The 14,700-nt window shown below is 41.5% G+C and overlaps 1 protein-coding gene across 3 annotated transcripts in view; it reads left to right on the forward strand.

Moving 5' to 3' along the window:
- Positions 1-14,700, forward strand: part of LOC139378835 (acyl-CoA oxidase 3, pristanoyl) — a 31,562-nt gene that overhangs the window by 790 nt on the left and 16,072 nt on the right. For 2 of the 3 annotated variants that reach the window (XM_071121373.1, XM_071121375.1), the window contains exons 2-14: positions 42-189; positions 363-596; positions 1,254-1,328; positions 1,681-1,770; positions 2,033-2,176; positions 2,354-2,442; positions 2,860-2,956; positions 4,170-4,352; positions 4,951-5,073; positions 5,191-5,311; positions 5,875-5,997; positions 6,289-6,402; positions 14,550-14,665. In XM_071121373.1, coding sequence (XP_070977474.1) covers positions 42-189; positions 363-596; positions 1,254-1,328; positions 1,681-1,770; positions 2,033-2,176; positions 2,354-2,442; positions 2,860-2,956; positions 4,170-4,352; positions 4,951-5,073; positions 5,191-5,311; positions 5,875-5,997; positions 6,289-6,402; positions 14,550-14,665 — 1,657 coding nt within the window. Of the gene's footprint in view, positions 1-12; positions 190-362; positions 597-1,253; positions 1,329-1,680; positions 1,771-2,032; positions 2,177-2,353; positions 2,443-2,859; positions 2,957-4,169; positions 4,353-4,950; positions 5,074-5,190; positions 5,312-5,874; positions 5,998-6,288; positions 6,403-14,549; positions 14,666-14,700 lie in introns of those variants that run through there. The other variant, XM_071121374.1, reaches the window with a different exon arrangement.

Consider the following 14,700-nt stretch of genomic DNA (forward strand, 5'->3'; position numbering starts at 1 on the left):
TTTTATTAAAGTGCCTCACATAATATAATGAGTGTCCACAGCTACACCAAGGCTAAGTACGACCGGAGTGACGAGATGGGTCTGCCTGACTTCCCTAGTGGACCTCTGGACATATACAGGAAGAAAGCATCCTTCAACTGGAAAGAGATGGTCATGTTCCTTGAGGGAGAGGACATGCTAGCATTTAAGGTAGGCTTTGTAATGAGCATTAAGGGTAGGCCATGTCAGAGCCTTCTATTTGCAAATAGAAAGCTCTGGGCTATGTAAAGAAAATCTGACAAAGGAAACTGACTGTTAGACCTATTCTTAGAGGAATATCTTACACAAGTCACTTTATAATATTTTCTCCCACAATTCCACAGCAACACGTGTTCCGGATGTTGGAGAATGACCCTATCTTCGCCCGGCAGTCCGGCGAGGACATGTCAACGGAGAGGATGCGTGAGGTCACTTTCAGACGGTGTAAACAGCTGTTCCGGTATGACTTCTTGACACGCGATGACATCATGGCGAACCCGTGGAGGACGGTAGTGCTCAATGACTGTCTGGGCATGTACGATTGGTCATTGGGCGCCAAGTACTTCCTCAACAAAGGGGTGAGTTTAGATGGATGGAGGGAGAGAGAGTTAGATAGATAGTGCTCAAGAACTGTCTGGACATGTACAGGTCACTGGGGGTTAAGTTCTCCCTCAACAAAGGGGTGAGGGTTGTCTGTAGTTACGACCCTAAGTTTTGGTGTTTTATTAGGATCCCCCATTAGCTGCTGCGAAAGCAGCAGCTACTCCTGGGGTCCACACAAAACATAAAACATGTCTATTAATGTTCTGTATTATGTCAAGAACATCTCAAGGAAAGAACTACATCATTTTTTTAAGGCACACGTAGCCTACATATCAATACACACAAACTATCTAGGTCAAATTGGGAGAGACGTTGCGCCGTGAGGTGCTGCTTTACCTGTTTAAAAAAAAAAAAAGTTTGCTGTTCATTTGAGCAATATGGAGTGGAGTTCCATGCATTAATGGCTCTATATAATATAATACTGAATTTGTACTGGATTTGGGGACTGTGAAAGTGAGTTAACCCACTCACTTTGATGACCTCCCATACAAGTCTATCTATTGCCTCTAAGCCTTGACCTTTAGTCATATGCATGTTGTTGAACCTCTGTACAGTATGACATTATGCATGTATCTTCTCAAGAGTAATGATATGAGAGGTTACAGTATAATCACATTCATGCTCCGTTTCAGATGTTTGGTGCGACTGTGGCCAACTCCGGATCCCAGAGACACAGCCAGTTTGTGCAGGATACAGAGGACATGATGGTAAACAAACAATCATCAGCATTCACATGAATTGATATCTCCCTTTCAAATGTATTGGATTCAATGTAAACACATCTTAAAAGTGATTTCATTGTTCTTTATAGTGGCAGGTTATTGCCTTTCAGTGTGTTATGTAAATATGCTCTTTGACCTCTATGCTGCTAGCTATGCATAGACTCTCACTAGAATGCTGTAACTAAAATACTACTTCTTACACAAATGGTTATTTAATAGCATTTTTTAATTATACAACAGACAATTTCTCTATTTCAAAAAACATGTATCCCAGTCACACAAAGCTGTTGAAATACAATGTCCTATGCTGCACCTGTTGTTGTTTGACTGTCCACAGACGTTTGGATGCTTTGCATTGACAGAGCTGAGCCATGGCAGCAATACCAGAGCTATGAGGACCACAGCCAAGTATGATCCCAGCACACAGGTGGGTGGGACACAGTTCACCGCAAGGCCTCTGACTCCATTAGAACCGTATTCTATACGGAATATTGAGTTATTTCATCTGTAGATTTTGAATGTGTCAGTCTCCTTTTTTATTTTAATGCCTTTTGTTTGTATCTTGCAATTCAGCTTTTAGCTGTGTATGTATACACAATCAAATAAACCTATATATATATATATATATATATTATGATTGTTAGTCTGTACTAAGAATACACTATACTCAAGTGAACTCTCTCTTTCAGGAGTTTGTGATCCATTCCCCGGATTTTGAGGCTGCCAAGTTCTGGGTGGGGAACCTGGGGAAGACGGCTACACACGCTGTGGTGTTCGCCCAGCTCTACACCCCCGACGGAGCCTGTCACGGCCTGCACTCCTTCATAGTTCAGGTACAGTGAGCTTATTTAAATGAACCGTTTGCATACATGTACTACTTTGTGTCCTCGGAGTTAGCAATCCTTTATGATTTTCCAAAAACAAATCTTACATTTTAAAACTAAAACATGCTTCTACTATCTTTGCTGGTGAAACTGTGATATTGTAACCTAAAAGAATGTGTTTGACAGGTCAGGGATCCCAAGACTCTGCTGGCGATGCCAGGAGTAATTGTTGGAGATATGGGCAAGAAGCTCGGCCAGAACGGACTGGACAATGGGTAAGTTCAATACCATATGTTTTATTGCAAATTTAAACAATGCATTTCTCCTCATCACACCACTGCATTCTATGGCATTCAGTCAAAATGAGCACCAGTAATAATATTACTAAAGAGAGAGTAATATTCATTGTGAACTTTGGTGGTGACACTTCGCAAGACCACCAGAGGGCAGTTGAATCCTACTTTTAAATTACCCTAGAACTTCCACAATGTCCTATGGAACAGACGTTTCAACCATGAGAATGTTCTTTTTAATGAATGTTTTCATATTCTCTTCCAGGGTGTGCAGGATTTCTACAGTACCCGTGCTTAGAACTGGGCTGTACTCTATACATCACCACACTAACTATGATTTGAAATGTATTCCTAAGATAGACCTGCACAAAAGTCTGAGCCTTTTGTTTCCCGTACCAGGTTTGCGGTGTTTCACAATGTCCGAATCCCTCGGGAGAATATGCTGAATAAGACCGGTGATGTCACCCCTGAAGGACACTACGTCACACCTTTTAAGGTGAGGAAACACACACACACGCATTAATAGCTTTTGTTCCTCTCTGGGAAAAAATATATAAGGAAGGAAGTAGAAATCGCATTTTTACAACAAACTACGAGTATGACTATGATCAAATATATATATTCTGTTCTTCTCTGGCTCAGAGAAAAATAGTTTGGCGTTGTAAAGTTCTAGCCTGGATTCCAACTCCAACCTTCTAAATAACTTGGCTAGACTCTACTCAGTCGTGACAGTGATGGGATGTCAAATGAAAACGTATATACAAACATTCTGGTTCGTAGTCTTCAGACAGCCACGCCTGATCTCACAGTAAGACTCTTTAATCTGTTTTTGTTCCAAACAAACATGGATGGGTTTGACGCGACACATGTGAACGCACACACACAAACATGGATGGGTTTGACGCGACACATGTGAACGCACACACACAAACATGGATGGGTTTGACGCGACACATGTGAACGCACACACACAAACATGGATGGTTTAGACAAACATGTAAAAAGAAAATACCAGGGCTCTCTGGGTTCTCTTGAATGATGGGAACTTGGTCTGAGGAGGCTTCTGAGGACACAACTTGGTCTGAGGAGGCTTCTGAGGACACAACTTGGTCTGAGGAAACAAATAGTGACTGGGGGAGGAGGTAGGCCTTAATTGTTCTGTGGTTCGTTGCAGTTTCAAGTTTTATTAGTCATATCTATGGGATACGCATGGTTCACATTGTTCAACGGAATGCTTACTTGCATGTTCCTTCTCGACAATGCAACAGCAATAACACATAATAAAAGATAAGAATACAAACTTAAATTAAATGGCTCAGTAGTATAGAATAAGCATTTAAGTATAATACAGGAGTTAGGATTGGATCCCCAGCAACCCCATGCTGGTCAAAATTGGTACCTTTTTACTGCTGGTTTATTTGGTAATTATGAGCTGAAAGGAAGAAGGCGTGAGAAAGAAAGGGTGAGGGAAGGGTTGGAAAATGCTTCTGTACACATGAGAAATGTAAGGGGAGTTAATCTTTTGATTCAGTCTTTGAGTGGGATTTCCCTCCAGAATCAGATTTTAAGTGAATACTTACTTAGGGTTTATGCAAGAGTGTAAAACTTGCATAAGGGCTCCCAGAAATAAACTATGAAACTATAGAAAAACTGAATGTTAATATTCTAAAACTCAACGTTAATCCCTCCCTCCTCTCTCTGGCCCCCAGGACCCTAACAAGCGTTTCGGGGCTTCCCTGGGTGCCCTGTCGGGGGGCAGAGTCTCCATCTCCAGAATGGCTGTGGTCAACCTGAAGCTAGCCATGACTGTAGCTATCCGTTTTTCTGCCACCCGACACCAGTTTGGACCTAAAGACGACCAGGAGATTCCTGTCATAGAGTACCAGCTCCAGGTAATGTACAGTTATGGACCTTTCAGTTGGTTAGGTTAGGTTGGTGGACATAGGTATAAGCCAGGAGTTTCCCCCCATTTTTCCAGAGACATTCCTGAGGATATGTGTCCCTAATAATCATTCCATTGAATGTTAAATACGTTTTCTGTGGACCCCAGTGGGGTATGCTACAAAGCAGGATCAATGAGTTAGCCAGCTAATTTGCCTAAATATCCAGAAATAACTTTTTTTAGAAAGATTTACTCAACAACTAAAAATTAATGCGTTTAGCTTTCTTAATAAATCAGAAAATCGAAAGTTATTTTGTTTTTTAAAGGTACCCTGTTGTAGGCAGTTAGCCTTGTGGTTAAGAGCATTGGGCCAGTAACGGAAAGGTCGCTGGTTCGAATCCTCCAGTCAACAAGGTGGAAAAATCTGCCGTTCTTGAGCAAAGCAATTAACACCCAACGATAACTGCTCCCCGGGCGCCAATGACGTTGATTAAGGCAGCACTCCACACCTCTCTTATTCAGATGTGTTGGGTTAAATGCGGAAGGCGCATTTCGGTTGAATGTATTCAATTGTGCAACTGACTTGGTATCCCTTTGTCTGGTTGCAGCAATGGCGTCTGATCCCTTACCTGGCGGCCGTGTACGCTCTGGACTACTTCTCTAAATCCATCTTCGGGAACTTTGTGGAGTTCCAGATCGGTATGATGATGAAGGACAATAGCGACAGACAGGTAAGGAAGGGAAGGAGGGGGGGACCGAGATGGCGAGAGAGACAAAAGAAGAAATGGGGAGAGCGAAAAAGACACAAACACCCATAGTTAGTTCTGTGCGGTATGTGTTTTAACTAGGCGGAGCTGGGCAGAGAGATCCATGCCATCTCCTGCTCCAGTAAGCCCCTGGGGTCCTGGACGGCTCAGAGGGGTATCCAGGAGTGCCGTGAGGCCTGCGGAGGACACGGATACCTGGCCAGTAAGTCACACACATAATAATAAAACCCAGCCTCAACCCTAACCCTAACTTCATGTCCCCATCCTGCTTCAACCCTAACCCTAACTTCATGTCCACATCCTAGTTCAACCCTAACCCCAGCCTCAACCCTAACCCTAACTTCATGTCCACATCCTAGTTCAACCCTAACCCCAGCCTCAACCCTAACCCTAACTTCATGTCCACATCCTAGTTCAACCCTAACCCCAGCCTCAACCCTAACCCTAACTTCATGTCCACATCCTAGTTCAACCCTAACCCCAGCCTCAACACTAACCCTAACTTCATGTCCACATCCTAGTTCAACCCTAACCCCAGCCTCAACCCTAACCCTAACTTCATGTCCACATCCTAGTTCAACCCTAACCCCAGCCTCAACCCTAACTTCATGTCCACATCCTAGTTCAACCCTAACCCCAGCCTCAACCCTAACCTTAACTTCATGTCCACATCCTAGTTCAACCCTAACCCCAGCCTCAACCCTAACCCTAATCCACATCAAATCTGTTTCCTAATAATGATGCTGGATGTTGACTCCCTTGTAGTGAATCGTCTGGGGAGCATCAGAGATGACAACGACCCTAACTGTACATATGAGGGAGACAACAACGTGCTCCTGCAGCAGACCAGCAACTACCTCCTCAGCCAACTACACGCCAAACAACAAGGTTAGTGTTAACACCAGGAACACTTTGTTTCATGGTCTACTTCTAAATGCTTTATAAACCATTATGGAACTGCTTTGTATATCATTACATATCCGTTTCAGAGTAACTGTGAAATCCTAAAGACACTGGGCACATTATTTGTGTGCCATTGAAATATTTCGATTTTTCGCATGACTGTTTGTCTCACTGTTTTATGTGCTGGTTTTGTTGCTGTTTTTGTAGATGGAGTGAGGATTGTGTCGCCATAAGCTGCTTATACATGTCTTATAAACTATTATTTGTTTGTTGTAGATGGAGTGAGGATTGAGTCTCCACTAGAGTCTGTCAACTTCCTGGAAGACTTTGACAGCATTCTGCAGACCAGGTTCACGGCAACGTCGGTGGAGGAGTGCATGGACTCTGCAGGTAACAACACACACACACACACACTTGTCTCTACAGCTAGAACACACACAACTCTCTCTAGTCACTACTCTGCTCCGTGCAGAAATTGCGCATGGCCAGTCAGTTATGTAAGATGCCCAGTGTTGTAATACTACTGGAAAGCTATTTGTCATGATGCCATAGGTAACACCCACTCTCCAGTTGTCACATCTGGTAGAAGGCAAGCGAAGCCATACTGACCCTCTGAAGGACCCCTTCCCCCGCCAATGCAATCTGCCCCTGGAAGTGCCTGTTTAAAGCCGTCACAAAATCCCCATCTTTTCTATTGTAATATAGCTCAACCATAGCTTTAATTATAGAGGGCTAGAACAAAATTATCTAAATTCAAAAAAGCAATCTAAACCAACGCAAATAGAACGTGTTGAATCAAACACCGATACGTGCACACACACACCGGCTTCAGCTGTGTTTTGCATGCTGCTGTGTGACTGAATGAATGCCCTTCAGAGGTAAAAGCCATCCAGACAGCCTCAGTCTAAGAGTCTAACAGATAATGTGAACATTGGTTAAAGCCTCTTTCCTCATATGGCACACACATACATATATACACAAACACACACATCTGCAAAACATCTGGTCCATTTATTCACATATACCACAGAGGGTGCCACTGGTCTACGAGCGGCCGAGGTCTACTCTGCCAGCTAATTGGCTGAATTGGAACGAGAAAGGGGGAAAATAAAGGCGGCCATTTTGTGTACCGGATTGGGTCGCTGTCTGTCACCAACGTACTGTTTGTGTTGCCACAGTGAAGGCCAAGCAAATGCGTCTGTCTCATAAGAAGGAGTAGGTGGAGTAACGTTCAAGACACGTGCTTCAGTTGCGTTCAACACTGTATTAACTGGGTTGGTTGTTAACGCATGCTGGTGACTTACTGTCATTGTTATAGAGATGGTCATCTCGTCCTGTTATGATGGGATGCACGACCTGTGCCGTTCGAATGCAGTCGCCCGACAACGGCACCACCACAGTGCTCCCTAAAGGAGTATCTCATTCTCATCACGTTGATGACCAACTTTTGTTCTTATTTTCTCGCCACCTTTTTGATATTTTTTACTCCTTCAAAAGTGAATTATGTTAAACTTGAAAAATGAAGGTTCCTGTAAACTAAATCTTAAACTCTAAAGCTCCCCAATTAGGGCTGACCCCATTTAGTCGACTGGTTGATTGTAGGCTGTTGGTTAACCAAAATGTCTGTAGTCGAGCAGTAACAAAGAAAAATGTAATGTGGTGTACAAGATGACACCTGTCTGATTCGTGCTGAGTGGACTGATCCATTGTGGAGGGCGTGGGGATGGCAGTCCATCAATCTATGACGTGCCACTGAAATTGTTCTTATGTAATATAACCATATACAAATGGTGCAACACTACTAAAAATAATATTTAAAATAAATGTGCTTTCTCCCTCCTTGGGTAGTGGTCGCTGTCCACGGTTCTGAAACACTGCGCTGTTGAATTGCCGTCTTTTTCTAGACCATGTTGCTATGTGAAAACAGCCCTTGCCTTATTGTCTGAGAAAAGTGACGAGAGAGGAAACTTAATTAGGTCTATAATCAACAGCCTAACTGTTTAATGTGCCTGGCTTTATAAATCATCCATATACATCTACAGAAATAAGGCAGATTCTGCTTCTGTTGCCTGTTTTTTTTGAGTGTTTGTTCATTAGCCTAGTGATCCCGTTAGCACCAAACCTCATGCAACAACATGTCAAGTAAACCCTTTAACACATTCGGCTGTTTTCAACCTGTGCTTTGCTGTAATAAAGACTGTACCCTTTTTAATAATAATATTAACAGCCTCTCTGGTAATTTAGAATTGATTTAGTGCTTACACTGTTCCAAATAGTAACACTTTTTCTTGATCTCCCTCGTTATAATAATAGGTCATGTCATTATCATTAGTAGGCTTAGTATAGCAGCCTTGTATAACCACCTTTGAGCTATAGGCCTTAGAGCACATCCTGTTTCGTCTTCATACCGTAATTTACTTAGGCCTATATTTCAATACTTCTAAAGGCTACTGTATCAATCAATCATTCATTTGTTCATGTCATCACACAGCACAGGAGTCACTCATTATTTGAAATGCAGTCAGGCATTTTAGTTTTAAAATAAAGTGAGGCTTTGAATAATTGGCTTAAACAATAAATAAACCGTTGCATTTCAGGAAATTGCATTCAAGAATGAAATTAACTGTTTTTATCCTTTGCTGTAATAAAGGGTTAACAAAAAATACCATTACAACAGACTCTCTGGTGTGCTTCTACTTTATTTTGTGTTGTTTACATTGTTCCAAATGGTCAGAGAAATGATATTGTAATCTATACAGCACCCGTTTGGCATACATAATATGCACACAGCGCTTGCTCCTTAACTTATTTTTCTTGATCTCCAGTATTTTCCACAACTAGTCACATTTATTCCACACATCTGACTTTATTTTTTACATCCTGAGCAGTTTATTGATGTGATCATGATATGCTATAGGCACGGTCTGCCCGCTCTTTAGGCAGGATTAGGCGGCCGCCTATGGCAGAAAATTAATTAGGACGGCATTTTCTGAGCTAAACTGACCAAAACGCACCAACAACACACAAAACCTCACATAATTCTGCCCAAAAACCAATGGCAATTTCTCTCATCCTGGGGCATATGGGTTTTTTAGGTGAGCGCTGATGTCGCCCTTTGATAAGCAGTGCCCACTTTGTGAAAGGCAGGGGCCCAAAAATATTTTTCTAGTCCATTCTCAGCGCATCTCTCCAGGGTGCTGTTCGACAAAAGCAAATCTAAAGCGCTCCACCGATGTTCAGTCCAAAAAAAACAACTCCTATAAATCATGTAGCAGATAGCGTATGTGGCCTTTCTGTAACCTACAGGCTGGAGATAAAATGTGTGACAATGTAATGAGACCGGACACTTTTTACATCATGCAGGTTTCTCCGATCAAATAGCCTAACCTAAATGGCGCTCAATCAAATAAAAAATGAGCTGTCATGTTATCAAAGCAACATATCCTAAAACAGGACAGACAGGTCAAAGGTCAAAGTAGTCTGGACAATATGGAATGGACAATCACAATTGTTGTCCAGGAGTTTCAACCTATTGTCGTGATCATTGGTTTCAAGTTTGTATCCGCCGATTTATTGACAAGATGATCATAGTGAAAAATAAAATATTTCAGCATTTCCCGCTGTATAAACACATTGCAAATAGTCTTGCGATAACTCCTGATAAAGTTGGCCAGCTGATATTCAAAGTTTAAATAGCAAAATTGATACGTCACAGGAATCAGGACTAATAAAGCCAATGCAATCGCCTGTTTTACAAACGGTGGGCCGACCACATGGATGGGCATTCATAAAATTCCATTGCAGGCCGACATGGTAGGCTACACCCTAGTACGCACGAGCCGGTAGTTTTTTTTGTGTGTTTTACAAATGGTAGGCTTACCACATATCATGGACCGATGCCTTTTGGACGTTTTTTTTCGGTGCAGTTCCGGACTGGCCTTGATTTCCACAACCATAGACGATGGTTTTTGGTCTGGTTCATACCAAATCTGAACCAATCGTAGACGTTATGTTTGGTTCGGCCTAGACCAGCCTTGATTTTGTCCAAACATAGACTTCTGTAAATGACTTATTTTCAACTTTCATTCAGAACCAAAAAATTAGCCTGATTTCAACATCAGGAAAATACGCATTTTTCCAAATATGCCTGTCAGTGCCCTGGAAAATATATATTTGAACCCTTTAACGCATACGATCACATATATTTGTGATCCTTGTTGAGTGGTCCTTGCAGCGTACCGTTACATATTTATTTTTTTATTCCGCATTTATTATTCAAAATACAAATCAACAATTTACATTGTCACATCATATAAAACAGAACACAGGTATTAACGAGAAAATACTAAAACGTATATTTAATTTAAAAAAAATACAATTCTAGTGCAATTACATTTGTGATAAACAGTAGCAACAGAAGTATGACGCAACAAACGTGTCTGAACAGCATTGTCTGAAAAGCATCTAAACAATGTGTTTTACTGATGGTAAATAAAGGACTTCACAACTGTATCCCTACATTTCACCTTTTATTGTAAAATATAAATGCGAACTTCATCACACAGAATACATCCACAGCCAAACTCATTCCACAAAGCTGTCTAAATAACAGGTTGCGTTGATAATTTTAAAAAACAGCTAGACTGTTTACAATGTACCCCATCTCTGGTGAGCACTAGGGAGAAATGTAAAATTGTTTAGAAAAGAGATACGTGTCAACTAAGCTAACAGCAGCTAAATTCTTCATGGTGTCAGGCATGTTCGTTTATGTATGACGAGCAAAAACTCCCTAATCCCAGAATGCCATTCATTCATATAAAACGCAAATAAACAAAGTCAAAGATGGCTGCGCCCATTGCCTGGAATATTAACTTAGTTTGGCCAATTTTCGGCATATTACAACTCTTCGATGTACGCGTTAGTGTATACAAGAACCGGAGCACATGACTTGACAAGTCGTTTACCGTTTTTTTACAAATTACAAAGCAAATAAAATGTTATCACTTCCTAGAGAATCGACCCAAATTCCAACTGTAGCGCGAACACTAAACAGGGATGAAACCATTTTTAGGGGGGTTTGTGTGGGGGTTCATTTCATTTGTGAGGGGGTTACAAGTCCATGGGAGGTAGAAATGGGGGAAGGTATCGTGGGGGGATATGATGCAGGAAATATTACTATGATGGGGGATTTATCAATAAATGGGGGGCAAACACAGGAGAAGTTTATATGCTGAATAAAAATAAACCCCCTGGAAAGGGTGGTCTGGCCTGGCGATCCTGAGGTACCATAGTTACAATGTAATGCTGTGTTCAAAACAACTGGGAACTGGGAAATCTCAGACTTCAGTACGTTCAAGACAACTGGGAACTCTGGTGGGGGGGGAACTAGCTCCGACTGGTAAAAATCGTTCTGAGCGGTTATTCAACTCGGAATTCCAACTCGGCAACTCGGGCTATCAGTGTGGCCCAATCACCTGGACATGTTGAAATACTGTATCTTCACACCTAGAATAAAAACCACCAGGCTTCTGTCATAACTGTCAATCTAATTGGGGAAAAAATTAAGAATTAGAGGGGACAGTTTGGGGGGAAAACTTATCCCGTCTGAATTGTCCTGGAATAATGGACTTCTGGAGTAGTAATTACATAACCAACGTTCTCTAGTAATACTAGTCCCATGCGAATAGGTCTTTGGGCACATGCATGCGATACATACATGTGTCACCTAAAGAGTGCAAGGATTGAAGGAATTGGGAATGTTTTTCCTAAACAAATGAGGGATTTCGGTAATAGAACTTTTCAGTCCGAAATAGCTGGAATTATATTGCAGCTTCAGCAACACGGACAGCACGATAAACACTGTGGATATTCTGTGGTGTTCGCTGCAGCAGGGAGGAGAGAGTGACCGGGTGCTAGGCACAGTCACTCTGCTGTCTGTTTAAAAAATAATAACACAGCGCAGCAAGTCTGAGCCCGGCAGGCACGATCAAATCAAATTGCTGGTCGGACTCCCTCTAGTCATTTGTGCGTCTTAATTATTTAATCAAACCATGTGCTTAAAGCATCAGACAAGCTCAGTGAATATAGTTGATTTCATTAAAAACACATCGGCTGTGTCAGTATATGGAAAAATACAGGTTTAATCGATTGGTCAAAAGAACAGATTTTAGTTTTTTTTCTGGGACAGCCCTATCCCCAATATTCTCCTGTTATACAGTGCCTTGCGAAAGTATTCGGCCCCCTTGAACTTTGCGACCTTTTGCCACATTTCAGGCTTCAAACATAAAGATATAAAACTGTATTTTTTTGTGAAGAATCAACAACAAGTGGGACACAATCATGAAGTGGAACGACATTTATTGGATATTTCAAACTTTTTTAACAAATCAAAAACTGAAAAATTGGGCGTGCAAAATTATTCAGCCCCCTTAAGTTAATACTTTGTAGCGCCACCTTTTGCTGCGATTACAGCTGTAAGTCGCTTGGGGTATGTCTCTATCAGTTTTGCACAGAGACTGACATTTTTTCCCATTCCTCCTTGCAAAACAGCTCGAGCTCAGTGAGGTTGCATGGAGAGCATTTGTGAACAGCAGTTTTCAGTTCTTTCCACAGATTCTCGATTGGATTCAGGTCTGGACTTTGACTTGGCCATTCTAACACCTGGATATATTTATTTTTGAACCATTCCATTGTAGATTTTGCTTTATGTTTTGGATCATTGTCTTGTTGGAAGACAAATATCCGTCCCAGTCTCAGGTCTTTTGCAGACTCCATCAGGTTTTCTTCCAGAATGGTCCTGTATTTGGCTCCATCCATCTTCCCATCAATTTAACCATCTTCCCTGTCCCTGCTGAAGAAAAGCAGGCCCAAATCATGATGCTGCCACCACCATGTTTGACAGTGGGGATGGTGTGTTGAGCTGTGTTGCTTTTACGCCAAACATAACGTTTTGCATTGTTGCCAGAAAGTTCAATTTTGGTTTCATCTGACCAGAGCACCTTCTTCCACATGTTTGGTGTGTCTCCCAGGTGGCTTGTGGAAAACTTTAAACGACACTTTTTATGGATATCTTTAAGAAATGGCTTTCTTCTTGCCACTCTTCCATAAAGGCCAGATTTGTGCAATATACGACTGATTGTTGTCCTATGGACAGAGTCTCCCACCTCAGCTGTAGATCTCTGCAGTTCATCCAGAGTGATCATGGGCCTCTTGGCTGCATCTCTGATCAGTCTTCTCCTTGTATGAGCTGAAAGTTTAGAGGGACGGCCAGGTCTTGGTAGATTTGCAGTGGTCTGATACTCCTTCCATTTCAATATTATCGCTTGCACAGTGCTCCTTGGGATGTTTAAAGCTTGGGAAATCTTTTTGTATCCAAATCCGGCTTTAAACTTCTTCACAACAGTATCTCGGACATGCCTGGTGTTCCTTGTTCTTCATGATGCTCTCTGCGCTTTTAACGGACCTCTGAGACTATCACAGTGCAGGTGCATTTATACGGAGACTTGATTACACACAGGTGGATTGTATTTATCATCATTAGTCATTTAGGTCAACATTGGATCATTCAGAGATCCTCACTGAACTTCTGGAGAGAGTTTGCTGCACTGAAAGTAAAGGGGCTGAATAATTTTGCACGCCCAATTTTTCAGTTTTTGATTTGTTAAAAAAGTTTGAAATATCCAATAAATGTCGTTTCATGATTGTGTCCCACTTGTTGTTGATTCTTCACAAAAAAATACAGTTTTATATCTTTATGTTTGAAGCCTGAAATGTGGCAAAAGGTCGCAAAGTTCAAGGGGGCCGAATACTTTCGCAAGGCACTGTAATTATTTCCTTCTCTGACCCTTCAATGTTCTCAATGTCTCTGGTTAGTGTGTGTGTGTTCCTGCGTCTCCAAACCTTACAACCATAAAGCTTCTCATATCCTCCTAATAATCATTCCAGGATCATATGTTTGTTGTTATTCATCATGTTACACACTCCTCTGCATTCCTTGGCCCTAGAAGCTGTAAAAACAACTGTCACACACACACACACACACACATACCTGCACTCGCTCAACCCCCACTCCTTATAAAGCTAGCCCAAAAAAACAGTGTTATCATGGTCAGAAGGATTCAGGTTAGTCCCTCACTACTTCTTCTATGTGATCTGACTTTTTGATTTCTAACAGACTATGACAGGATTGTCCAAGAGCTGTTCCATGACTTGCTAGAAGATTAAGTGAATTATGGTGGATAACAAAAAGTTTAATTGATACTGTATGCATTGGAAATCTTTCTTGATACTCTTCCATAAGTTCATATTTGAAATATTACCTGATAATCTCTGAAGTCAAACTTGTTTCCTTTTTAATACGCTCATATTGTAAATATTACCTGATGAAATCTGTGTTTTTAACACTAGAAAGCTTGCTCATGTCTTCCATTTATTTAATATTGTATATAAAATAACGGAATAAATAATATTAGCGGTTGACATCTGTGTTTTTATGATCTGAAGCCTAACATATTTCCTTGTCTCTCTTTCCACCTCAGTGCCGTTGGCAGCGTATAAATGGCTGGTGTGTTTCCTACTGAGAGAGAGCGAGAGGAGAGTGGCTAAGGAAAAGGCTTCTGGCAAGGCTGACTTTGAGGCCCGCAACAACAGCCAGGTAAATAGTACACACAGACACACAACAGGAGGGGA

This window comes from Oncorhynchus clarkii, chromosome 21 (genome assembly GCF_045791955.1).
Source record: "Oncorhynchus clarkii lewisi isolate Uvic-CL-2024 chromosome 21, UVic_Ocla_1.0, whole genome shotgun sequence".
NCBI classification, from domain to species: domain Eukaryota; kingdom Metazoa; phylum Chordata; class Actinopteri; order Salmoniformes; family Salmonidae; genus Oncorhynchus; species Oncorhynchus clarkii.